General features: G+C 43.0%; 1 protein-coding gene across 2 annotated transcripts in view; it reads left to right on the top strand.

Moving 5' to 3' along the window:
- LOC127623394 (FERM domain-containing protein 5-like) overlaps positions 1-27,870 on the top strand; it is a 175,740-nt gene that overhangs the window by 113,489 nt on the left and 34,381 nt on the right. Inside the window, exons 2-5 of one of the 2 annotated variants that reach the window (XM_052097851.1) lie at positions 12,635-12,739; positions 15,053-15,095; positions 15,404-15,482; positions 25,727-25,824. In XM_052097851.1, coding sequence (XP_051953811.1) covers positions 12,635-12,739; positions 15,053-15,095; positions 15,404-15,482; positions 25,727-25,824 — 325 coding nt within the window. The remainder of the gene's footprint in view (positions 1-12,634; positions 12,740-15,052; positions 15,096-15,403; positions 15,483-25,726; positions 25,825-27,870) is intronic. The other variant, XM_052097852.1, reaches the window with a different exon arrangement.

The raw sequence follows: 27,870 nt of genomic DNA, 5'->3' as shown, positions 1-27,870 counted from the left end.
TACAGATTTTAAGCCCATTTAACTCTTGCACTTCACATACTTGCCTTCATGAAATTTTACTGTAGTTCTTCCATTATTATTGAGGGGCATTTGTAAGAAAGCCATACAAGGTGAGTGAATGATGACAGAATAATTATCAATAATTAAAATTTAGTCTTATAGATTCACCCTAATCAATTTAATATGCATCTATACCAGTTAAGTTAGTGTTACTGCAAAACATTTTAGTCTGAATGATGAAGTGTATTTCAAAAAACCTTGTAATTTATGTTGATACATGGCACACTATTGTCTCTTCACCTTGTCAGGGCTGTTTATTAGGGCTGGCAAAATGGCTGAAAAACTAAATTGGAATTTCTTACTTAAATAATAGTAATATTCAAATTATATTCGAATTCTAAAGACATAACTTTATGTTATTGGAAAAAAGTACTGTATTGTCTCCTAAACCCACAAGAGGGCGCAAGTGAGTGCAACGAGCAAGTATAATCCAAATAAAGCATCGCATTTGTTATTGAAATGAAATGTTATGACTTTGTTTAAAGTGCATAACGTTTTAAACAATCGTTCATAGATCAAATATAATTTCTTAAATGTGCACGCAAGGAAATTGAGGTAACAAAAGTGCATATAAGTGGAAGAGCATCAGTAATATGAGAAAACACACTTCAACAGACAGCGTAATGTATTATGTTAACACAAATTGTTATTCTGAAACTATCCACTCACTCATACATCTACATATTGTTTGTCAAAAACACCAGACGGTCAACTTGATCTGCCGCAAGGGCTGAGTGTTTTTGTTGACAATGTTTCCAGCTGATGATAACACATGCTCAGCTCTGACCGATGTGCCGATACCTTGGACTGTTTTAATAATGGCCCCTCATCATGACATTCTCGAGAAAACTCTTCGGGATAAGTAAACCCTTCAGGATGAGAAGACTGCATGTGTGTTCTCAAGTTAGATGTTGTGGAGTGACATAGCAGCGGTTTCTTACACAAATTACAAATGTGTAAATGTTGGTTTTGTCAACAATCTCGCTTTCGATACTCCAGAATTCAAAGAAGCCCCACACTGCAATTTTTAGGTGTTTTGGTGTAAGTAAGATCCTCTCCAACCCCAAGTTCTCACTCTCATTTATCAACGCAGCCGTGCTGCATCTAATGGGTTGAGCTGGATAGGCTAACAAAAACAAACGCATCATCTACGTCATCATCATGTCTCGAGCGCCTCCTGACACACCTAAAATTCGAATGCACGGTTTTTGCATTCGAATGTGCATTTTTTTTTTAAATTCGACGAATATTAGAAATTCGAATTTTAATTTGACAGCCTTACTGTTTATAATGTCAGGGCTGTCTAGCAGTTTGAGAATTCTGACTTCCTACATATAGGACTTTAAAGTTGAAGATTCTCAGTAGAATTCAAATGGGTCATATAAGTTTTGTGGTCTCCACCGGTCACCGCAATATCGAGTGAAGCCAGACTGAATCACTTGGTTTGTGTTGTCCCAGAGCTCTGACGATCTTTCTCTGGACCATGCTGATGTGTGCTGCGGCGGTTCCGTGCAAAAGCATACTCCATCCACCCCCCAGATATGCGTGTGTCAGATATAAGAAGCATATTTACTGCTTATAAAGCACTGAAAATTAGATTAATACAATAAAATTTGCTTTGGCTGCGGCCACCTGCCAAAGTGGCTGTTAAAGGCAATGGAGTTACCCACCACTGCCGATTTCTACCCGCATTTGGCGGATAGGAGGGTTTTAATGTCAAGTGTACAATACAGCATCAGACTCATGAGAGTGTTTTTCCAAACCTGTGTACAGTATGCATGTGTGTGTATGTTTGTGTGTATGAGTTTGCTTTGATCAACATTTTTTGAAGCTTGACAGGTCTGGTCACAATGAACTATCAAATCAAAAATGTCTCCCTTTGTGTTCCTAAGATAAACACTACAGTATACACGTTTGGAATTATATGTGATTAAATATTGACAGAATTTTCATTTTAGGGTTTAAGGAATATTCCAGGTTAAATACAACTTAAGCTCAGTCGACAGCATTTGTGACAATGTTGATTACCACAAAAAAAAAAAAAAATATATATATATATATATATATATATATATATATATATATATATATATATATATATATATATATATATATATATATATATATATTTTTTTATTATTATTATTTTTATTTTTTTATTTCTTAAAGCAGAAATGTGAAGCTTAGAATTTTATTAAAGCATTTACATAGATGTTTGTGGAGGGTCAGGGTGGGCTTGGGGATTGGGGATTGGGAGGGGTAATAGTGGGGGCTAAATGTTGATTCTGTGAATATACAGTGCATCTGGAAAGGATTCACAGCGCTTTTTCCACAGCGCTTTTTCCACATTTTGTTATGTTACAGCCTTATTCCAAAATTGATTAAATTCATTATTTTCCTCAAAATTCTACAAACAATACCCCATAATGACAACATGAAAGAAGTTTGTTTGAAATCTTTGGAAATTTATTACAAATAAAAAACGAAATACTTTGTTGAAGCACCTTTGGCACCAATTACAGCCTCAAGTCTTTTTGTGTATGATGCTACAAGCTTGGCACACCTATGTTTCTTGGCTATGTACTTAGGGTCATTTGTCCTGTTGGAAGATGAACCTTCACCCCAGTCTGAGGTTCAGAGTGCTCTGGAGCAGGTTTTCATCAAGGATGTCTCTGTACATTGCTGCATTCATCTTTCCTTTGATCCTGACTAGTAGTTCCTGCTGCTGAAAAACATCCCCACAGCATGATGCTGCCACCACCATGCTTCACTCTAGGGATGGTATTGGCCAGGTGATGAGGTTTCCTCCAGACATGACACTTGCCATTCAGGCCAAAGAGATCAATCTTTGTTTCATCAGACCAGAGAATTTCGTTTCTCATGGTCTGAGAGTCCTTCAGGTGCCTTTTGGCAAACTCCAGGTGGGATGTCATGTGCTTTTACTGAGGAGTGGCTTCCGTCTGGCCACTCTACCATACAGGCCTGATTCGTGTAGTGCTGCAGAGATGGTTGTTCTTCTGGAAGGTTCTCCTCTCTCCACAGAGAAATGCTCTCTGACAGAGTGACCATCAGGTTCTTGGTCACCTCCCTGACTAAGGCCCTTCTCCTCAGATCGCTCAGTTTGGCCGGGCAGCCAGCTCTAGGAAGAGTCCCGGTGGTTCCAAACTTCTTCCATTTACGTATGATGGAGGCCACTGTGCTCATTGGTACCTTCAATGCTGCAGAAATTTTTATTTTCCCTTCACCAGATTTGTGCCTCGATACAATCCTGTCTCGGAGGTCTACAGACAATTCCTTGAACTTCATGGCTTGGTTTGTGCTCTGACATGCACTGTTAACTGTGGGATCTTATATAGACAGGTGTGTGCCTTTCAAAATCATCTCCAATCAACTGAATTTACCACAGGTGGACTCCAATCAAGTTGTAGAAACATCTCAAGGATGCTCAGTGGAAACAGGATGCACAAATTGGCCCCCATTCACTCCTAATTTAAGTGCCTCACTAGGGGGAGAGCAGGGCACAAACTAATGCAGGGCTAGTTGTAACACGTGATTTAAATGTTTCTACACACGCTTGTAAGACAAAACTTCATTTGTTTAGTTGTTGCCATATCAACACTGTGTAGAAATAAAAATTTGCGGAAGATATCGGCAAAGGTTCACTTTAAAGTAGCAAAATAACATTTTTTAACAGTCTTTTTATTCTTAGATTGCCAGCAGAAGTGACCAGCCAGGTTTAAATCCCAGTTGCGCCTAACATTGCTGTACAATGTGCCCCAATTCCAAAAAACTGTATGCAGTTCCATGCAGTCAGATACGTAATTTACATTAATCCCCTTAATTCACGTTTGTGTGTGTGTGTTGTGTGTGTGTGTGTGTGTGTGTGTTTTGTCATCAATCCATGCATTATTTCGGTCAATGCTGTGGCTTTGTTGTGTATTTTTTTTGAAGTGTCAAAATGATTGCTATATTATACAGTGTATATGACAGAGTTAATAAATGGCTTTTATTTACAAGAAAATTTAGATTATTTTCTAGGCTTTTTAACTATATCAGATACAGTTGTTAGAGGGTGATTTTAAGCTGTTATATGTACTTTTACCTGTTACAAACTGCCTATGCATGTTGTAACATTTCACTTTTTTTGAGGTAGATTCTGAAAAAGTATACGCTGTATTCATGAAACAAGACCACATATATGTAATAGAAATGTGTGAAATTAGTCAGATTTTTTTTTTTTTACAATAATACTACATCAAACCCCAAGTACATTTACACAAATTTAAGAACCCCCACACCCAATAACCCAGATTTTTTTTTTTTTTTTCTGTGACAATCACTATTATGCCACAAATGCTGTCGATTGAGCTTAACTTGTATTGAACCCGGAATATTCCTTTAACTATTCCTTTAAATCCTGAGGTTCCTCGACTTGGGCACTGCCACTGAATCACTCTCCCCATGTGTGTTGCCCCCTCTGAAAGATTAAAAATATATTTCCAAGAGTAAACAAACAAGCGTGATTCTCTTCTGCCCTTCTCCTGCCTTCTTGAGGCACACAGAAACACCATTAGTAAGTTCAAATGACTGATATCTCAGAAACACCTCTGTAAATGCATTTGAGAGCCTGACCTGGTTTTCAAAGCTGTTTGGACTGATGAAAATGCTGGATTTATTGTTTGACCTTTATGTCTTTTAATTTTCATATTCCACATAATAATATGAAAAGCTCAGTTTGACTGCATGTCTGTAAGAGCACCATATTTTTAAGAGCGTGTTTTTATCTAGAGCAGGGGTTGGCAACCTATGGCACGTGTCCCAGCATTTGTGCAATCACTGGCATGACAGCAACGCCGAGAGAGGAGTACGCTATGTTATTTATATATATTCTGCACCAGAATTCCAATCTACATCTTGATGTATACCTTCTTCATGATCACGCAGCATGTTTTCATAAGCTGGATGGGAAGCTAAAAAAAGTACAAATGTGACGAGACTGCAATATACGCAACAGACTCATGCAGTGCGTGCAAGCCATTCAGGCATCATGAGCCGGCAGCACTTCACTTTAGGTTAATCACAAGTAAACGCACCCGTTTTGCTTCAGTCAGGCTGTGTGGATGACAGCCTACATTCCGTGTTTCATTGGTTTCTTTTTGCTTTCAGAACAACACGTGATGTAATAAGGAAAACACCACTATTAATCCTTGAGATTTCCAACCTAGCATACACCCTCCTTATTCCAGGATCACACTCAAAATGACATTAAACGATTAAAAGAGAAAATATAAACCCACATCGTGGGGTTCAAAAATTTGAGTCTATTCAAAATATAAATTAAACCTGGAAATAAAGTTTTAGGATTTTGCAGGTGCAATTTACAGAAAAGGGATAAATAGTTGATCACTTGTGATACGCAAAGTGCGTGCACTCGCTCTCTCGCTGTTGCTTGCATGATAGTGATTACATGATTACAATGACATAATATAAGAAATATATAAGATTCCACCCAATTTCATGATCAGTAATCAAATATGCAAATTTGTGACATTAACTGTGTTAACTCATTTTGTACAAAAGGATAGGTTTTCTGTTATTAAATGATCTGTGAAAAGTCACATGCAGAATCATGATTATATCATAATCATCGGGCTTTGCACAAAACTTTTACTCAAACTTTATGCTGATAATATTATTTATAATGAAAAATAAACGATTAAATTAGAAAAATACAAAATAGAAACAATTTGACAAGTAGACTCATATGGAAAATCCCATGTTTTTTTATTTGTGTTTTGGGGGGTCGGCACAGCCATTGACCAGGAAAATCAAACATGCCACTCCATGACAATAAGATTGCCGACCTCTGATCTAGAGGTACAGAACATGATGTATCCTACCTAATGGAGAAGGGACAGAGTGAGAGAGTTCTCAGTTGTTTCTGTCACTGTTTTAAAGGTGAAACAGTTCAGTTGAATCATCAGTTCTTCTCAGTCATGCTCCAGTGTGTGAAGCACTGCAGTATTTTATTTAAGGTGCAGAAAGACATCAGCGAAGCGAAGGATTTTAGTGCATTAGGGAAAACTGAAACTTTTGTTTTAAAAACAGGATGTAAACCCTTTATAACCCTCCATAATCACATTTAGTTATTTTCTGCGCAGGTTTCGGATTAAAGTTAACTTTATTCCATAGCTGCCATTTTGTACGTTTATTTGTTCTGACAGTGTAGTCAACATTTATGTTCAATGCTTTCTAGAGAAATGAATACATTAGGCAACAGGTTTAATTTTGGAAGAAGGCTGACAGAATACTCAAATACTTACTCATCATTTATAAAGATAAGTTCAACCCAAACCACAACTGGAAGTCAAGAAAGAGATAACATTCATCAATTAAATAAATTCACATTAACAAACTGTGGCAGCGGGGGCGTGGTCAAGCGCCCGTCCGGGAGAGAAAAGCGGTAAGGGCGCTCACACCTGAGCCAAATTATGTCTAACACCTGTCTCTAATTGCAGTAGAGCGAGGAGAGCGGTTAAAAATGCCAGCAGCCACAGGAGAGAAGAAGAGAAACTGACAACGAACTCAGCGTTCGACTAGATGGAAATTGTGGATACTAAAGATTGTGTGAATATTGTGGGCACTAAAAAAGGGGAATTAAAAGACGCACCTTGCCTTGAAGTCTTGCTTCCTGTCGTCTTTGTTCCATCAGCGTTACACTGGTGCCGAAACCCAGGATATTATTTGGAACACCTGCCTTCCAAAGGATGGAACAGAATCGCCCCGTAGAGTCCTCCCAGCTGGCGGAAGTCCTCCAGTCCCTCGCGACACTCCATCAAAGCCACCAACAATCCCTGCTTGAGCTCCGGCAAGACCAGGATCGGCGCTTCTTCGAGATCATGCGGGCTCAAGCAGAGGACCGGCACGCCATCCGGAGCCTCCTCAGCCAGGAGGCCGCTCCAGCCGCAGCCGCGACCCCGGACACCCGCGCCACCTTGCCCCCACCCGCGTTACAGAAGATGGGGCCGGCAGATGATCCAGAGGCATTTATCGACCTGTTTGAAAGAACGGCGGAGATTTGGGGGTGGCCCCAAGACCAGTGGGCAGCCCGCCTAGTCCCTCTCCTGTCCGGGGAAGCGCAACTCGCGGCACAACAACTGCCGGCATCAAGCCTCCTGGCTTACCCCGACCTGAGGAAAGCCATCCTGCAACGGGTTGGTCGGAGCCCGGAAGAAAGTCGCCAGCTCTTCCGGGCCTTGAAGCTTGATAAGTCCGACCGCCCGTTTGCATTCGCCCAGCGGCTCCGTGATGCTTGTCGGAGGTGGCTGCTCTCGAGGGACCGCGGCGTCGAGGAACTAATCGACCAGGTGGTACTGGAGCAGTTTGTTCAGCGTTTGCCCCGGAAGACGGCCGAGTGGGTCCAGTGCCACCGCCCGGCGTCGCTGGAGGAAGCCGTCCGACTCGCGGAGGACCACATGGCGGCGATCCCTAGGGCGGATGAGCCCTCTCTGTCTGTCTCCCCTTCCCCTGTGTCTTCCCCTGTTTTTTTCCCTCCCCTCTTCCCTCTCGCTCTGCTCTCTCCCCAGGGTCCGTTCCTGCCCCCACGCAGGCGCTGAGCGTTTGCGCGCCCAGCTCCCCGGCCTTGGGAACACCCGCCAAGCCCTTCCCCATCCTTCAGCCGCTCTCCTCCTCAGGTGGGGGCACCCGCCAGCACGGGTGCGGCCGCAGCGCCTGGGCCGGTCTGCTGGAGGTGCGGAGACCCGGACCACTTCCGGGATCAGTGCCCGCTGATGGAAATAGGGGCGGTGGTACGGGTCTCCGATGTTCCACAGGCTGCCCCGATCGGGCTGGAGCGTACCGGATTCGGTAAGAATCCAGGGGGTACATACCAAGCTTTGTTGGATACCGGCTGTAACCAGACCACCATCCACCAACGCTTGGTTCAACCCGGGCTTTGGGCTCAGCTAAACTGGTGAGAGTAAGGTGTGTACACGGGGATATTCACAAATATCCCGGGGTGACTCTGGCGATCAAATTCAGGGAGAAAAACATAGTGTAGAGGCAGCGGTTAGTCCCGCCTCACCCATCCGCTAATTTTGGGTACGGATTGGCCGAATTTTAGAAAGTTATTGGAGGGAGTTTGTGCGGATGGGTCCTGCGTGAAAGTGAAGGGGTGTGTGATGTGCGATGCTTTGGCGGGGAGGCGGAGCCAGGGCCGTCCTCGACTGCTCCGAGTGACGTGGGAAGGGGCGAGGTGGACGCCCTCCTCTCCGGGAATTCCCGGAGGGGACTTCCCTTGGAGCAGTCGCGGGATGATACCCTTAAGCACGCCTTTGACCAAGTGAGAGTAATCGATGGTCAACAACTCCGGCCGGGTGTCGCCGTCTCATATCCGTATTTTTCGCTGATCAAGGATCGCTTATACAGGGTGACGCAGGACGCCCAAACAAAAGAGGAAGTAACACAATTATTGATTCCACGGAGCCGTCGGAAATGGTTTTCCAGGCGGCTCACTATAATCCTATGGCCGGTCACCTAGGGGAACGAAAAACACTTCTCCGTCTAATAGCCCGTTTCTATTGGCCGGGCATTGGCGGTGACGTCCGCAGGTGGTGTGCGGCGTGCCGCGAATGTCAGCTGGTAAACCCACCGGCCACCCCAAAAGCGCCTTTGCGCCCTCTACCATTAATCGAGGTCCCCTTCGAAAGAATTGGGATGGACCTCGTCGGGCCATTAGAACGGTCAGCACGCGGACATCGCCGTGTTAGTCCTAGTGGATTACGCGACGCGATATCCGGAAGCAGTGCCTCTGAGCAACATCTCCGCACGTAGTGTTGCAGGGGCACTCTTCAAGATAATCTCCGGGTGGGGATTCCGAAAGAAATCCTCACCGATCAAGGCACAACTTTTATGTCACGGACACTTCGCGAACTTTACGAGCTCTTGGGCATCAAATCGATTCGCACTAGCGTTTACCATCCTCAGACAGATGGCCTAGTGGAACGGTTTAATAAAACGCTCAAGAACATGATTCAGTAAATTCGTGCACGATGACGCTAGAAATTGGGATAAGTGGCTAGACCCCTGTTGTTTGCGGTACGAGAGGTCCCGCAAGCCTCCACCGGGTTCTCCCGTTTGAGCTGCTGTACGGGCGACGCCCCGCGGTGTCCTCGATGTCATCCGCGGCGTGGGAGGAGGGACCTTCTAACAGTAAAAATGAAATTCAATTCGTTCTTGATCTTAGAGCAAACTCCACACACTGGGGCGACTAACACAGGAGAATTTGCTCCAAGCTCAAGAACGCCAACGCCGGCTATATGACAGGGGTGCTCGGCTACGGGAATTTGCACCGGAGACAAAGTACTCGTATTACTCCCAACATCGAAGCTCTAAATTACTCGCCAAGTGGCAAGGACCCTTTGAGGTCACACGACGAGTGGGGATCTCGATTATGAGGTTATACGTACCGATAGAGGGGCGCGTCAAGTTTATCACCTCAACCTCCTGAAATTATGGAGGGAGGAGGCGGCCTCTGTGACGTTGGCCACGGTAGTTCCGGACAGGGCGGAGCTCGGACCGGAGGTAAACAAAACTACAATCTCAACACTCCGGTCACTTGTGGAGACCAACTCTCACCGCGGCAGCTCACAGAGGTTTCTGAGTTGCAAAAGGAGTTTGCGGACGTGTTTTCCCTCTCCGGGCCGTACAAACCTCATACAGCACCACATCGAGACCGAGCCGGGCGCGGTGGTGCGTTGCCGCCTTATCGCTTACCCGAACATAGAAAGAAAATCGTTCGGGAAGAATTAGATGCAATGCTTGATATGGGCGTAATAGAGGAATCCCACAGTGATTGGTCCAGCCCGGTTGTTCTTGTTCCCAAGAGTGATGGGTCTGTTCGGTTTTGTGTGGATTACAGAAAAGTCAACGCGGTGTCTAAATTTGACGCGTACCCAATGCCCCGTGTTGATGAACTGCTCGATCGGTTAGGTACTGCTCGATTTTACTCGACCCTGGATTTAACAAAGGGCTATTGGCAGATCCCCTTGACACCAATATCCCGTGAGAAGACAGCCTTCACCACGCCGTTTGGATTACACCAATTTGTGACGCTTCCTTTCGGTTTGTTTGGGGCACCAGCCACGTTTCAGCGACTCATGGATCGGATCCTCAGACCGCACACCGCGTACGCCGCTGCCTATTTAGACGACATTATCATTTATAGCAATGATTGGCAGCGGCACATGCAACATCTGAGGGCCGTCCTGAGATCGCTGCGGCGAGCAGGGCTCACGGCAAACCCCAAGAAGTGCTGCGGTTGGGCGGGTGGAGGTGCGGTATCTGGGGTTCCACTTGGGTCATGGCCAGGTGCGTCCCCAAATTGATAAGACCACGGCGATTGCGACTTGCCCTAGACCTAAGACCAAAAAGGGGGTGAGGCAGTTCCTGGGGCTGGCTGGCTATTACAGAAGATTTGTACCTAATTATTCGGACGTCACCAGCCCGCTGACTGACCTCACTAAAAAGGGGCTCCAGATCCGGTCCAATGGTCGGAGCAATGCCAACAGGCGTTTACGCAGATTAAAGCTGCACTTTGTGGGGGCCGCTTTTGCATGCACCTGACTTCTCTCTCCTTTTGTATTGCAGACGGACGCTTCAGACAGAGGGCTGGGGGCCGTACTCGCAGCTGGTGGAGGGAGGAGCGCCGGTGCTGTACATTAGCCGGAAGCTCTCCTTAAGGGAGACTAAGTACAGCACCGTGGAGAAGGAGTGTCTGGCCATCAAGTGGGCGGTCCTCACCCTCCGATACTACCTGCTGGGGCGGGCCTTCACCCTCTGTTCGGATCATGCCCCACTCCAGTGGCTCCACCGCATGAAGGATACTAACGCCCGGATCACCCGTTGGTATCTGGCCCTCCAGCCTTTTAAGTTCAAGGTGGTCCACAGACCGGGGTGCAGATGGCTGCCGCCGACTTCCTCTCCAGAAATGGGGGAGTGGTAGGCAGGCCGGATGACGCCCGGCCTGAGTCGGGCGGTGGGGGTATGTGGCAGCGGGGCGTGGTCAAGCGCCCGTCCGGGAGAGAAAGCGGTAAGGGCTCACACCTGAGCCAAATTATGTCTAACACCTGTCTCTAATTGCAGTAGAGCGAGGAGAGCGGTTAAAAATGCCAGCAGCCACAGGAGAGAAGAAGAGAAACTGACAACGAACTCAGCGTTCGACTAGATGGAAATTGTGGATACTAAAGATTGTGTGAATATTGTGGGCACTAAAAAAGGGGAATTAAAAGACGCACCTTGCCTTGAAGTCTTGCTTCCTGTCGTCTTTGTTCCATCAGCGTTACACAAACCTTTAAATAATACACATAATATGTATAAAAGACATAAACATTTTAAGAATAACTAAACTAATACATTAATTAATCATCAAAACTATTGCAAAGATGTGAACAGATGAATGAGGGACCCTCCTTTCTAACCAAAATGGTTTAATCCAATTTCCTGCTGGCGTGGCATAAAAGGTGGAGCTTCTCTTCTCTTCTCTTTTTGTCTGATAGTGTCAGGAAATGATTCAACAACTCTCGCTGGCAGGTAAAACAGCTTAGCAGCTTTAAAGTGTGCACCTGCTGCTAGAGTTCTTAATAAAAACTTTTGAACTGGCTTCTCCTGCTGTGTGATTATTTGAAACTGGTGAAAATGGCATAACTTGTATAATGTAAACAGAACACATAAAACAAACTAGTTTAAGTAAAAAAAATGCTAGTGTTTAACTTTTAATTGCCCCAACTCTTTTCATTATTAGGCATGATACAATGCCTTTGTACACTTACTATGTTGTCTAGGGGTACATGCATATTGCAGTCCTTACAGTAAATCTTAATACATAACTATCACTCTTGCCTGAAGACTTGCCAATAAGAGGGAATTATCTTGAGTTGCACTTCAAATTCTGAGCACTTGCAGTTCCAGAAAAAAGATTGAAAAGGGGAAATGGATTATGAATGCAAATGAGAGTGATATTTGTGGTACACTGAGAGAGACAAGTGACTTGAGGTTTATTGATTCTCATTCCTTCCTCAACTTTTTTCATGGTTATGAAGTATTAAATAGGTTAGTGTGTTTCTACCAAAGTCCAAAATTCTGAGAGCACTTGTGAAAATGCTTCCATTTTGCATTAATGATGGCATGTTTGTCCAAAACTTAATGATCTGTGTTATCCCAGCCTGATTGGAGAATGTTCCATAGAGCATCTTGTGTGCTTCTGTGAAAGCACACAAGGAAAAGTCCTTGAAATTCATTGGTCAAGAAATGTCGGAACCCTGGGCTTTGCAGATAGCAATTCCCCTGCATTATTATTGCATATATACAGAATCTCTCCAAATGAGTCTGAGGAATGAAGAAAAATGATTTCTGTTATCAGTCATTAAAATCCTCAGCTTTCCACCTCATCCTTGTATTTACAAAACTCTTAATAATTTTATTTGCCCAGTTTTCTTAAGTTCTCCCAAATAAAACTGCTTACCCAGACAAATAATAAATCTACTCAATTGATGATTTTTTTCTATTTGTCTTTCAGAGGGATGCCAAAGGCCAGTATTTATTCGACCTCATCTGCCACCATCTAAACCTGCTGGAGAAGGACTATTTTGGCATTAGATATGTGGATCCAGATAAACAACGGGTGAGTGTCCCAGCATGTGCCTTGCCTCAAACAGTCCAAGGTTAACAGTACTGCAGAACACCAATTCATCATCTTTAGTGTTTAATGTTCAAGTTTATAACTTTATTTTTTTTTTGCTCTGAGAATGCTACCACATTGGTTAGGATGCTCAAAGCAGCTCTCATTTCTGTGCATTGGTAGTGATCCTAATATGTGTGGAATTAACGTGTTCCGGGTGGACTGTATTTGTGTTGATTTTGTAGTGGGAAACCTGACAGGTTTATTCTCGATAATCAGGAAATGTCTAAGAGAGAGACAGAGATGATGAATAATGGCATCACCTTCTAGAAGGACAGGTTGAAAATCATAAATCATTTGACTTAATCACGTGAGAACATAGATGTTTGTCCTTGTCCGTGGTGTGTGGAGAACCAGGAGGATTGTGCTTAGCATGTAAAGGTTATTCCTCTACAAAGAGAAAATGGTTACACACACACACACACACACACACACACACTCCAAAATCAGTAATTAACTGATTTTTAAGCATTGACAAATAATTTAAATTGCTTTCCTTTTTGACAGATTAAAAAATAAGGTATTTGTAAAGCTTAAGTAATAAACCGCATAAACGATCAGATTTAAATTCTATGAATTTGATCCTATGGCAAAAGTGAGGGACAAATTGGGATTTGTAAGGCAGAAACTGTGGTGAAAATAATTGTGTGCATTCTCTAACTGACAAGCATGCATACACATTTTTTATAAATCATTTGTAGTAACATTAAGAAAATTGCCATACGTTTACATTTAAAATCATTCTACGAACATATCTATAAACGAGGCCCCAGGTCAATTGTGTTACTTTTACAAATTGTGTTTACTTTTCCCACTGTAAAAGACAACCTAGTCTCATAGAATAAACATTATTATTGCTATATTTTCGCAAACTTGTCTGAATACATTTTTTTCACTTGCTTTTGGCACCCCCTGCTGGACATTTCACTGGGAAACTTCAGCAAAACTTGTAATGATGCACGGAATTTTGTTTTGTAAAATTGTTGCCACGGTAACATAATTTTCATGAGATCAGGCTGGTAAAATATGCTAATAGGGATTAAAAATGAAAATAATGAAAAAAGCCAAATAAGTAAATACGTTTTTTTTTCCCCCCCTTGTGAAAATAGACCATGATAGAGACATGAGTGTGGATTTGGGGCAAAACAAGAGTTTCTAAGTGGAATATTTCATGGAATATTGTTAATTAAATAGACTAGATTGCAGGGTCTGTTGACTTTTTCATATTGCATACAGAATAAAAAGAAAAAGTAAAGAACCCGAAACACAGCTCTTGGTAAGACTAAAAGAGCTCTTGCCACAGGAGTTCTTTTGATAACAATATCCCTTTAAAACACAATATTTTATAATTAATGTTTGTAGCACAACCTCTAGTCAGTGTTTGTATTTAAGTAAAAGGACTAGCTAAAATGTGTTTTTTATGTAATTGTATAAATCTTTGAATGAGTTTAAATCAACATATTTTAGCTCCCTTAAGGCGATAAGAAAAATGCTGTTTCTCTCTAGAATTCGAGATCTGTTCTGATCTGAGTCTTTTAAATGCGAACCTGACAGAACAAGGATTTTACACACACTCTTGAGTTTCATCTTGTCTGTTTTTTCTATTGACCCCCTTTGGGAATCTCTTGCATTGAGTGACATTAATAATAATGAGGGCATCTAAAGGATCTAGTCTGATGTAGACGACACATGGAGACAACGCTAGTGCCTTCCGATTGCCCACAATTCCCATTAGATTATTCCTAGTTGGAAAAATATGCCACAAATAGCATTCTAACCAGAATCCCATAATGTGAAAAGGGAAATATTGGCAAAAAGCTTTCAGCTCACAACAACCTGAAACCGAATCCAGTTAAAGAGCCTGATGCTATTTCTAGACTTTAGCCTACTGGTGCTAAAGCCTGAACATACATTTTTATCAAATCCAGTGGCTTATCTATGACTACACATAATAGCAGTAATAGAATCTCAGCATGGTGTGGAAGATGTGCTAATGTTTAGCTGCAGAGAAGAAAGATGTAATTATTAACACTGATATTGAAATTCTCTGTATATCAACCCACACTGACCACCTGCTCCTGCATAATAAATAATGTGTTAGATGGAAAATAGATGCATATCTGTTTGTGTGTGGTTGGGGATAGAAAAGATCTAGCTCAGTATAAATGTCACAGAAGTCAATAGAAAACCCACATCAAAAATCTTAAAAATCAAACTGGTCTTACAGCTCTAAAACTCTCTCCTTTGTCATTTTAGCACTGGCTGGAGATCACAAAGTCAATTTCTAAGCAGATTAAATGTAAGTATCATCCTTCATCTTATTTATAGAGTGCTAGTTGCCGTAATGGAGCAATTACAGCCATCATCACTATGGTGACTAATGAAACATGCTTTATTGAAAACAAATGGGCTTTAGTGGTATTCTACATGTACAGATGGTGTCATCTTAAATAGTAACAGTCATTTGATGAAGCTGTTTGTGGTTCTGACATGCAGTGGGTCAGGATTCCTTTGCATGTGTTAAACTAGCTGACCCATGTAAAGGGTGATGTGACTTCATTTGGTATATGACTGGTTAGTTCTGTGATGTTGATTTTCTCCACACAGCACAACCTCCATTTACCATGTGTCTGCGGGTGAAGTTCTACCCACCAGATCCTGCTGCTCTAAAGGAGGAGATCACCAGGTATGAACCGAGACAGTGAAAAGATTCTGCTTTTTGCGTTCAGTACTTGAGTCATATGATGAAATGGCACCTGGTTACATTGCTAGCTCAGTTTATGACTTTCTGGCCACTCAGAAAAAAAAATTCTGTAGTTTGTTTTAGTTGCCCTCATGATCTTAACCTGTATGTTGTAAAAAAAAATTGTTGGCGCAAAACAAAGGAGAATTTTGAAGAAATCCCATAGCTCTTTAACATCAAAGACCATGGCTAAAAGACAATTGTGACCCTTGCTGTTCAGCTCAAATATAGAAAAGACTGAAATTTAAGTTGTTTATTCACAGAAAATCGGCCCCTTTGCTGCAGCATTAGACTTTTTTCGCTATTCTCTGTATTCAAACTGACGCATCATGTTCAGTTACAACACACTCAAGAACCAGTGGTGTTTTGACTTCAATCAATCCTGGCACATTTTTTTCTTTAAATGCAAACATGAATGAGATTTCAGAGCTTTTGTGGAGTGGAAGAAAATAGGCTAATCATGGAATTTACAATTTGAGTGGTGGTGGTGTAGTGGGCTAAAGCGCATAACCGGTAATCAGAAGGTCGCTTGTTCGATCCCCACAGCCACCGCCATTGTGTCCTTGAGCAAGGGATTTAACTCCTGGTTGCTCCGGGGGGATTGTCCCTGTAATAAGTGCACTGTAAGTCACTTTGGTTAAACGTGTCTGACAAATATGTAAATGTAACAATTTTACTTTTCTGTTACTTACACAAAACTTTTGAATGGCTTAAGAAAACTTGAAAATTAAGCGCCCAAGTCGTATGGATTACTATTGATCGCCATTGACCTTTACTATAAGCTTTCTTTGTATAGACCTTATTAAGAGAAAACTGAGAAATAAAGCTCTTTTTTAAATAGTGTTGTAAACAAATAATTGCAACAGGTCATTGGCACCTGGTGGTTGCACTGATTAAGAAGAGTTTATCCTCAAAGATTGTAAAGCTTTTGATGGACTCTGCCTTTAAAATTAAAAACTGAGTGTTCTAAGTGTAAATAGTAGTACTGAAAGCACTTTGCTGTTTTTTTTTCTTCCAGAGCTTAGAAATTATATGTGAGCCCAGTTAAGTAACTTACCAAGATTGCTCTCCAAAATAGAAAGGATCTGAAAGCACTTTGAAATGTATGCAAGTGCCTTTGCCACTGTCTCTCAATCTCTCTCTCTCTCGCTCTTTCTCTTGCTGCTTCTCTCAAAATTTAAAGAGATTCAAAGCAGTTCACTTTCTCACGCTGCCTCACTGCTATGGGAAGATGTGCTGTTTGGTCAATGACTGCTAACAGATTCCACTAAATGATACATGATTAGCCTCTAGCTAGCAAAGTCTTGACTGCCATTATAATGCATTTCTCTGCCTGTTCCATCCTTTCATGCAGTCTGCAATGAGGTCACCCAGAAACTCTTACATTCTGACCTGATAAGAGATATTTAATATCCCACTGATATGGTTTGCTTCTTGACTTCTGTGTGTGCATGTATATGTAGTGTTTGAGTAAGGTGCACAAGTGGTTCACCAGCAACTCACATTGTGTTGTTCAGGTAATGTTTGATGTGTGGAGTAGGAAAGTGTTTACTGTACTGTGAAATTAAAAGGTTGCAGGGTACACAAAGTAATAAATCACAGTGAAATGAGAGGAGAGGTGAGAGACATGAAACAAGCGTGCGTGCATGTTGTGCAAGTTAATCTTTTATTTTCACAAATATGTTAGCATTGGGAAAAAAACATGTTGATTATTATTATGATAAATATTTTCACACAGCAAATTTTATAAATTGTCTAAAAAAATTGTAAAAGGACTTCCGGTGAGCATGGAAGGAGAAGACATGTAGTCGTGCAGCTCGTCCACATGTTTAAAGTTTATACTTTGCAAACTTTTATTTGCATGTTATCTTTGGTTTTAATGTTATATATTGCTACATTAAACATTGCGAAGGTATATGATGCCGAAGAGTGGACATAAGACAAAGGAGGCACTTGCATCGACTGGAGCCTCGGCAGCTAAAACTCATGATGAAGTCGGATTAGCCGTGGCTATCGTGAATTTTCAAGATGCAATCGATAACTGCGCTGGGAAAACCTTGACTCCATTGAGTCTTTTCAGAAAACATGCTGTGATACTCTGAAGACTCTGCAACAATCTATTACTGACCATGAAATCATAAAAGGGGAGCAGAGAATTCCCTTTCTACTTTGGGTGACAATGTGGCGAGCTCCAAAATTAAGTGACCCAGCTAACCATATATAATAAGGAGATGCAAAAGCAACCTGACGACCAAAGTAACTATACTCGCAGGGAGAACTTTCGTATGGTGGGTTTGCCGGAGTCAGTCGAACAACCGAGATCAACAGACCTTGTCAAGATGCTGTTATGGAGATATTTGGCACTGAGGCTTTTGATATGGAAGTAATAGTGGATAGAGCACACAGTTCTTCTGCTCCAAATCCTCCACCGGGGAGGAAAACCAAGGCCAATAATTGTCTGCATGCACAGCTACAGAGTTTGTGAGCTTTTCCATTCTAATTTTAATTAAAAAAGCAGAGGAACTGCCATTCTTATCCACAAGAATGTTCCCTTCTCTGTGTCTCACTGTACCTCTGATCCTAATGGGCAGTTTGTACTGGTCTCTGGTCTATTTTACCACACTTGTGTAACTTTTCTCAATATCTATGCCCCAAACTGGGATGATGACAATTGTCTGTAAATTATTCAACTCACTACTGAATTTGGACATAAATTAATAATGGGAAGAGATTTATTTTAGTTATAAACCCTGACCTTAACCGTTCTTCCAAAAAGACTTATTGTCTGTCTAAATCTGCTAAAGTTTTGTCATATTTTCTTGAAGCCTATAATAATATTGATCCATGGCACTTCAAATTTCACACCTCCGGAACTTTTTTTTTCTTTTCCCCACTTCATAATACTTTTTCTCATATAGATAATTTCTTTGTTGACTCATCCCTTCTTAGCACTGTGAAAAATTGTGAATATTAAAGTATTGTTATTTCTTATCATGCCTCATTGAAACTTGAACTTTTTTCCCCAAATATGACTTGGAGCAGGTTCTGCCATTTAAATCCTCTGCTCCTTTCTGATCAGATTTGTGAATTTCATGTCCCAACAGACTGATTTGTTTACTCAATGTAACCCAGAGGCTGACACTTCTCATTAAACTCGTTGGGAGACATTTAAAGCATTTATCCGTGGCCAGATTAAACAAAATTTAAACAATAAGGGCTCTTGGTGGCCAAAATACACATAAATGAGTAATTGGGGCTTCACACTCTAAATGCACATGTAGCCAACTTTCTCTGTGGTCTCTCAACCCCCCCCAGACTAACATATATCACTGTAATGGTCTTGTCAAGGGACTCTTATTCCTGCCCCTCTCTTCTACGCTTTCCTAAATATATATATATTTTTCTTTGTCTCTCTCTCTGTCTCTATGTTGTTGATTTTTGTTTGTTTTTTCTTTCAAGTTTCTTATGTTTAAGAAATTAAAAGTTTTATTTATTTTATTACTTTAGATTATCACGGAAAGACAAATACAACTTCATCTATGTACTTATTATATACTAAATATATATACTATATATTTTTCAATTCTAATCCTTAAGACACGTGTGCTTGCACATAGGTGGTGAATATTGTAAATTGCCTTCTAATAAAGTTGAAAAATGAAATATATATATTTTTAACAAGACATGTAATTATAAGGTCAATTTGTTTTTTTGTTTTTTTTTTTAAATAAGTTTTTAGTAGAAAAAGTATGATTTAGCTTATAGTTAATGGTGAGGATTTTTTTCAAAAAAGGTGGAGGTAAAAACATTCACAAGAAATAAAGAGATAAAAAAAAACCTAATAACGAAAGTTAGATTTTCTAGTTGTTAATTTAGCATAAGATCTGTTATAAAAAAAAAATATATATTTTTTATATATATATTTTTTTTTAAATGATGCTTTCCTTAAAGTTTTGGGAACATGTGTCTCTTGTTTAATAATAAACATAGTTTCTTGGCAATAGTGCTTGACAATAGGGTGATGACAGGTGTTCTATTCCACTGACCCCAGGTTACTGGAAGCACATAACTTACATGAACTTATAACAAAAAATGATATGCACTACTAACAATATTAAAGGTATTAATTTGAAAGGAAACAGTTCCTTTTCACCCTCACCATACTGAGATAAATAACTTAATATTACATATTTGTGTATTATTAATATTTATTCTATTTTCTCTGTTTGTTATAAAATAACTTAAAAGTGCATATTTTACAGAACAAAAACAAGCATCTCAGCCCAATACTTTGCCATTTAGTTCTTCCTGTATTTGGTTTGTCCTACACCAGAACCAAACAACACTGACAAGTACAATATCGCTCCATAAAAAGAAGTTAGAGATATAAATGGAAAGCGATATGTAGGTTAGAAATTGACTGATGGTTACAGAAATTGCCATTTAGCTGGTGTCACATAGAGAATTCAGGCTACATAATTGAATTTTTAGCTCCTATGGCCTCTTAAGTGAAAAGATATTAGCTCTAGCTGGGCTGGCCTACTTTGGGAAGTTAAAGACAAGCATGTCGCTCTTTACTCACAGGACATCTGTTGCACTGAAGGTGAGAGGTATCGACCAGCAGATGTTACACATTGCTGAGGGACCGGATTTAATTATGAATAGCAAAATGTGATAATAGTGGTGTAGGCCGGGAAGCTACTATCTTTATGTAAAAAAAAAATTTAACAGCTTCATAAATTCAGAGATAATGTGTGTCAGTTATTTTGTTGTTTTGTGTATTTTAATGTTTAATTTACTGAACTTGACTTACTGTAAAACAAATAGATAAAATCATATTAAATAATCCATCTTCTTACTGTATATTGAACATTAGTTGTTGCCATATTATAAAAGCAGTAAAGCCACTTAAGTCTGTGCATTACAGTGATTTTACTGTGGGGAAAGCTCACCACTGATCATTCTACATTTGTGTTCTTAGGTACAACATTTGAGACATACCTCATACTTGTAAAATCACTGTAACACACTTATTTAAAATTACATTTTACTGTACAAAATCAGTGTCAAAAAGATTAATATATTGTTGTGTTTTTCCACATTGCATTCAGTGTTAAATATATTCTGATTTTACGCTTTCCTTTCCAGAAAAATCTAGTCTGTCAGCTCTAAAATGCATTAAGTAGCATCTGTTCTTGTAATATTATAGAACTGCTAAACAGATGTTAATCCCAAAGAGGCAAACGTTTGGGTGTGCAACAGTTTTTGAGTATTGAGTATTGTCTAATATCTCCCAACTTAGAGAAACAACAGTCTGCTTTGGGCATCCCTTCCCAAAACAACACTGTTGTTTTTAATTCACACGTATCCTTGTTCTGAAAGCAGATAGCAATTTAACAAAATCTAAAAACAAATATTCAGAATTTTGGTTAAATACACAATTTGTTTTTTGTTATCTTTCCTTCTACCATGACAGTGTAATGTTCCCTTTACAAAAAGCTTCACTACGATGTTGCGCTGCTAAGCGCTACAGGGAACAGCTCTAGCTGTGAGCCAAGCTGAATAATGTGTGAAACACGTCAATGAACATTGACTGGAATTTATAGTCTCGGCTGATGTAATCATTAGATGCACCTGCGGCCAGGCTATAAATGGATACGTCACCAGGTGTCGTCAGAAACTCTTTTTTCGGAGCGATTCTGTTTCTGTGTGTTTCACAAACCCTGTCAAAACTTTCTTTCCTCTGTTAGGAGATAGAATCAGTTAGGCAGTGTGCAGTGAACGTTGTTCTTTTTTCTCTTCTGTTTAGAAAATATAGAGAGAATGACTGAAAGCCGCAAACGGTGCGTGTTCCCCTCTTCTCGCTCTATAGCTGAAGACGACACACATCAGTTTTTGCTGTTTGTTTGGGGGTAAGAGCCCTCTCTCCCCTCAAAGCCTTGTAGGACAACCTCCACTTTAGTGGGAAGGACTTATCAAGCAGCAGGTCAGGCTGGTGCTGCTCTGCACACTATGCTGCTCTGCACACTATGCTGCTCCTCCCAGGGTTGGGGACAGTCTCGCCACCCTCGAAGCCCCTCCATTCCCGCAACCTCTTGGTGTTTCGGGTTGCAGAGGCTTCCGTCAAAATTGGGTGTTTTCGCTGTTCCTGTATGTTATTCAGGACGCGAAACAAGCGACAACCCCTCAACAGGAAGTGTTAAAATATAATACCCATCTCAGAGATCCTGGCAGCGTGGAAACTTCTGCCGGATATATTCTTTTCTGTGGGTCATATAAGGGCGTCAGGATTTAATTCACTCGCCGCTTTTCCGTGTTTCAACGGCGTGTTCTCACTACCGTAAACCGGAATTCTTTTTATGTAAAAAAATAAAAAAAATAACTCAATCTCCTGGTTAAAGGGGCCATGGTATGTGTTCCCCTTCCAGAGAGCGAGTTAGGTTATTACACTAAATACTTCCCGTTTCCCATGGATGGTGAGGGGTGGCGTCTGGCTTAGATCTTAAAGCTTGAACTAACCGTGGGTGTTCAAGTCCAAGATGATGCCTGTCAAGACGGTCATGTCTCAAGCCCTACAACTCGTTTGGCTGGTCACCATCGATCTTATGACGCACTATACTTCTATACTTCATTTAGAAGTTCTGCCACAACATGGAAAGTTCCTGAGGTTCACTTCCGGGGGCGAAGTCTTCCAGGGTCAGGTTCTTTCACTCAGCCTAGCCCTTTTTACCCGCACATTCACAATGCATGATGTAGCGCTGGCTCCTTGCGACTCCGGGGCATCTGCATTCTGAATTATGTAGACGACTGGCTGATCCTAGCGCAGTTCCAGGAACTGGCAGTTCAGCACAGGGACATCATCTTAGCTCATCTGTTTCTCTGGGGTTGAGGCTCAACGCCAAGAAAAGCGTCCTCTCTCCCACTGAGAACACTGTCTATCGGGGCATCGTATGGAGTTCAATCTCAATGCGGGCACAACTGTCTCCCGCTAGGATTGAGTCCATTTAGATCACCCTGAGCAAAGTCAGGCTAGGTCAAGGTTGCACTGTTATCAGTATCAATGATTTCCAGGTCTCAGGGCAAATGCGTCCACAGTGATCCCTCTGGACCTTCTGCTCAAGAGACCGTTTTGTTGTGGCCAAAAGCCAGGGGATTCTTCCAAGGATAGGGTTACGCACCTAGGCTTTGTTCCCTTTCTATGTGGTTCAGACCCCGGTTTTCTGCCTTGGGTCCCACTCTAGGTGCGTCTTGTTGTCGCAGGCTGCTAACGACAGACGCCTCCCTGATGGGCGGGGTAGCGGCCTTAAATGGTCGTCCAGCTTAAGGGGATAGGAGGGTCGTCAGCTCGGTTGTCACAGTCACTGTCTCGGGTTGATGGCTGTATTTCTGGCCCTGAAATACCTCCTCCTGAGGCTGCCATGTCTTGGTGCGGGTGGACAATGCAGCGGTAGCCTCTTACATAAATCATCAAGGAGACCCACGTTCTTGTCAGCTGTATTTTTGACACGTTGGGTTCTCCTTAGGGCCCAGGGCAAGCTCCTGTCACTCAGGTCAGTTATATCCCTGGATGCCCGTATATGGGAGCAGATTTACGGTCCAGACAGAAAATACCAACGGGGGAGTTAAGAACTCCACCCTAAGGTAGTAGTTGCCCAGAGTTCGCCAGCAAGGGTTTTTGCCTCTTACTGATAGCACCGCACTGGCCGAACAGGGCTTGGTTCTCGGAGCTAACCTCTTCCCTCGACGGCTCGCCTTTGGCGATGCCGAACAGGAAGGATCTTCTGTCTCAGGCACAGGGCAATATTTCATCCCTGCCCCAAATTGTGGAATCTTTCAACCCCTAAGGGTACCAACTGAGGAACACAGGGCTCTCTCCTGAGGTTATCGAGACCTTTTTAAATGCTGGGCTTTTTCCACTTGGAACAAGTTTGGGTGAGATCTTAGGGCAGAAGAGGACCTCTTCGCCTCTATGAATAGTGCAATGTCTCCTCTACTTCTCCCTGAAATCACCCAGCCCCCTTGGGTCTGGACGTTAAGACACATACATGACCCAGAATGCGTCTGTATGCGTTTCTTTCCCCAGTTTCTCTGCTCCCAGGAGTCTTGGCAATGTTCACCAGCAAGGGTCTTGCCTCCTATTAATGGCGCTGCACTGGCTGAACAGGATATGGTTCTCGGAGTTATATCTCTCCTCGACGGCTCGCCTTGGGCGATTCCGAACAGGTAGGACCTTCTTTCTCAGGCTCAGGGGACATATTCATCCCGGCCCGAATTGTGAAACCTTTCATGCTTGGCCCCTGTAGGGTACCAACTGAGGTTCACAGGGCTTTCTCCTGAAGTTATCGAGACCATTGCAAGTGCTAGGGCTCCCTCCACTTGGAACTGATCTGGGTAGATTTTACAGGGCAGAAGAGGACCTCTTCGCCTCTGTTGATAGCGCAATGTCTCCTCTACTTCTCCCTGAGTCACCCAGTCCCCCCCCTCGGGGGTGCTGATCGTGGTGGCGCATACATGGCACAAATGCGCCTGCATGCGTTTCCTTCTAATAAGTTCAATTACAGAACCAGCTAACTGCCAGTTTGCTTCAGTTCTGGATTTTCGGTGGAAAGAACTGTCAGCGGGCACTTGCCTCGCCACTGCCAGGTTCTATGTGGCTTCCACTTCGGTTTGCCACGCCTTGGTGGGCGGGGTGCCCTCTAAGAGGCATCCTTGCTAGGACCTCTTCATAGGGTAAGACCCCCCCTTTTAAACCCTCTAGAGTCAGCATTTGGTAGACATCTGACTCTCAAGATGGTTTTTCTTATGGCAATTACGTCTCTGAGGAGACTTGGGTACATACAGGCTCTGTCTCTCTTGCCGGCCTGTTTTGAGTTGCCCCAGGTAGGACCAAAAGCATTCTTTGCACCCTCACCCTGACTACCTGCCCAAGGTGCCTTTCGCGACCCTTGGCCGGTTATTCTCTAAGCCTTCTGCTCCCTGCCATTTGCAACGCCGGAGCAGCTAAGACTTCTCAGACTTTGTCCAGTCTGTACCCGTCAGACTTATGTCCACCGCATTTGCTAGTGGCGTAAAATCAGGGCAGCAATTCTTCACTTTGAAGCCGTGACCGGGTGGCGGTCACGTCCTGACAGACTTTGTCACTTTGGGTGAGGGACATTACTGCCCGGCCTACGAGGCGCGCGATCAAGCTTCGCCAGTAGGTTTTAGGGCGCACTCTACCAGAGGGCTCTCCTCCTCTAAAGCCTTGGCTAGAGGTCCCCCTCTGCAAGTTTGTGGTGCGGCAGGTTGGTCCTCTCCGTACACATTCATCGAACTTTATGGGTTAGATGCTTTGCTACTCCGGGCTCTTATGCCCTTGAGTCAACATCTCAGCTCATGCCAGAACAAGTTTGTGACGCGGCAAGCTGGTCCTCTCCGTTCACATTCATCAGTTTTTATGACAAGTTTGTGTTGCGATAGGGTTCTCTTCGCACACATTCATCGAAATTTATGGGTTAGATGCTTTGCTACTCCGGGCCCTTATGCCCCTGTGTCGACATCTCAAGCTCATGTCTGAGACCTCTCGCGTTTTTGTGAGTACACTGCACAACCGTTGGGGTCCGGACAGCCCCAAGTGCGGCGGCGTGGGTATTGCGTTCCCCGTAGCGCTTAGCAGTGCAACATCGTAGTGAAGCTTTTTGTAAATGGAACGTCTCGGGTTACATGTGTAACCCTTGTTCTCTGAAAAAAGCGGAACGAGATGTTGTGCTGCTTTGCCGCACTGGGACGTCCCAGGACTGCTCTTCAAAAAGAAGTATCTGACGACACCTGGTGACGTATCCATTTATAGCCTGGCCGCAGGTGCATCTAATGATTACATCAGCCGAGGCTATAAATTCCGGTCAATGTTCATTGACGTGTTTCACACATTATTCAGCTTGGCTCACAGCTAGAGCTGTTCCCCGTAGCGCTTAGCAGCGCAACATCTCGTTCCGCTTTTTTCAGGGAACAAGGGTTACACATGTAACCTGAGACGTTTTTCACAATGCATTTGTGTCCCTCATTACAGATAAGTGGTTGAATATTTAGCTTTGTAAAATTTTCTCCCGTTAATCACTTACATATTCAAACACTAATGTGGAGGATAAAGGCATAAATTAGGTATTTTCTCCCTCTATTTGACATCTCACTTTGTGTCTTGGTTGCAGGTATCTCATCTTCCTGCAGATCAAGAGAGATCTGTACCACGGTCGTCTACTTTGCAAAACCTCTGACGCGGCCATGTTGGCGGCTTACATCTTACAAGGTAAATCAGAATTGCCAAGTGGACTCTGGAACTTCACACACTGCTCAACACACACACACACAAACACACAGGTTTGTTTCTCTATATAAGTGAGGAAATCTCATAGACTTCCATTGATTTCATATGAAATTTCATTTAATATCTTTAGCAGACTAAAGATATATTATATCCCCTAAAAGTAATCCTCGCAGAAACCTGTGCATATATCCATCCATCCATCCATTTTCTCCTGCTTAATCCAGGTCTGGGTCACAGGGGCAGTAGTTTGAGCAGGGATACCCAGACCTCCCTCTCTCCAACCACTTCAGCTAGCTCTCCTGGGAGGATACCGAGGTGTTCTCAGGCCAGCTTAGATGTAATCTCTCCACTTTGTCCTGGGTCTGCCCTGAGATCTCCTCCCGGATGGACATGCCCAGAATACATCTACAGGGGGGCATCTGGTGGCATCCTAGAAAGATGTCTGAACCACCTCAATTGGCTCCTTTTGATGTGGAGGAGCAACGGCTCTACATTGAGCCCTTCCTGAATGTCCAAGCTCTTTACCCTATCTCTAAGGCTAAGGCCAGACACTCTATAAAGGAAACTCTTTTCCACTGCTTGTATCCACAATTTCATCCTTTTGGTCACTACCAAAAGCTTGTGACCAAAGTTCAGGGAAGGAACGTAGATTGACTGGTATATCGATAGCCTTGCCCTCAGGCTCAGCTCTCTCTTCACCACGACGGCAGCCACTCATCTCCAACCTGATGAGGGCACTCTACCTTTTTCCAGCAGAGGACCATGGACTCGGACTTGGAGGTGCTGATCCTCATTCCTGCCGCTTCACACTCAGCTGCATACTGTCTCAATAAACACTGGTGGGCACTCCCCGATGAAGCCAACAGGACCACATCATCTGCAAAAAGCAGGAATGTATTCCTGAGGTTACCGAATTGGACCCCCTCCACCCCTTGGCTGCACCTAGATATTCTGCCATAAAACTTTTAAACAGAACCGGTAACAAGGGGCAACCCTGGTGGAGTCCAAAATTCACTGGGAACAAGTTTGACATACTGCTGGCAATGCGAACCAAACTCTGGCTCCGGTCATAAAGGGACCGGATGGCTCGTAGCAGCGAGCCCGATACCCTGTACTCCCAAAGCACGATTGTATACCTTTTCCAAGTCCACAAAACACATGTAGATTGGTTTGGCAAACTCCCATGATCCCTCCAGTATTCTCAATAGGGTACAAAGTTGGTCCAGTGTTCCACACCCAGGACGTAATCTGCATTGTTCCTCCTGAATCCGAGGTTCAACTACCAGCCGAACCCTCCTTTCCAGCACCCAGGCATAGGGTTTTCCAGGGAGGCTGAGGATTGTGATCCCCATAAAGTTGGAGCACATCCTCCTGTCCCCCTTCTTAAAAATGGGGACCACCACCCCACTTTGCCAATCCAAGGGTACTGTACCCCCTTCCATGCAATATTGAAAAGGTATGTCAACCAAGACAGCCCAACAACATCCAGAGCCTTCAGATATTCTGGGCAAATCTCATCCACCCCCGGAGCCCTGCCACCAAGGAGTTTATTGACTACCTCAGTGACCTCAGCAACCGTGATGGTAAGTCCTTCTCAGAGTCCTCTGAATCTGCTTCCTCCCCAGAAGGCATGTCGGCGGGGTTCAGGAGGTCCTCGAAGTGTTCTTTCCACCACCCAACTATATCCCCAGTTGAGGTCAGCAGCTCAGCCTCGGGCAGATAGCCCGACCACCAGGCACTCGCCGACGAGCTCTGGTTTCCCTGTTCCAGGCGAGGTTTCTGGTTCTTTGTTTTTGAAAATCATAGGTTACTTTTTAATCGCTCTTAGTCTGTCCTCTCACCCAAGACCAGTTTGCCTTGGCAGACCCTACCAGGAGCAATTGCCCCCGGCAGCATAGCTCCTGGGCTCATTGAGGCACCCAAAACCCTCTACCATGGTATGGAGGTGATTCACAGAGGGGCCTGTGCATATATGTGCATTTAAAGCTAAACATAATTTGGCTGATTTATTAGGACCCCTTAAAATGT

The sequence above is a fragment of the Xyrauchen texanus genome, chromosome 29, assembly GCF_025860055.1.
Source record: "Xyrauchen texanus isolate HMW12.3.18 chromosome 29, RBS_HiC_50CHRs, whole genome shotgun sequence".
In the NCBI taxonomy this organism is placed as follows: domain Eukaryota; kingdom Metazoa; phylum Chordata; class Actinopteri; order Cypriniformes; family Catostomidae; genus Xyrauchen; species Xyrauchen texanus.
Note: the sequence above shows the minus strand (reverse complement) of the source record. Positions and strands in the feature narration are given on the sequence as shown.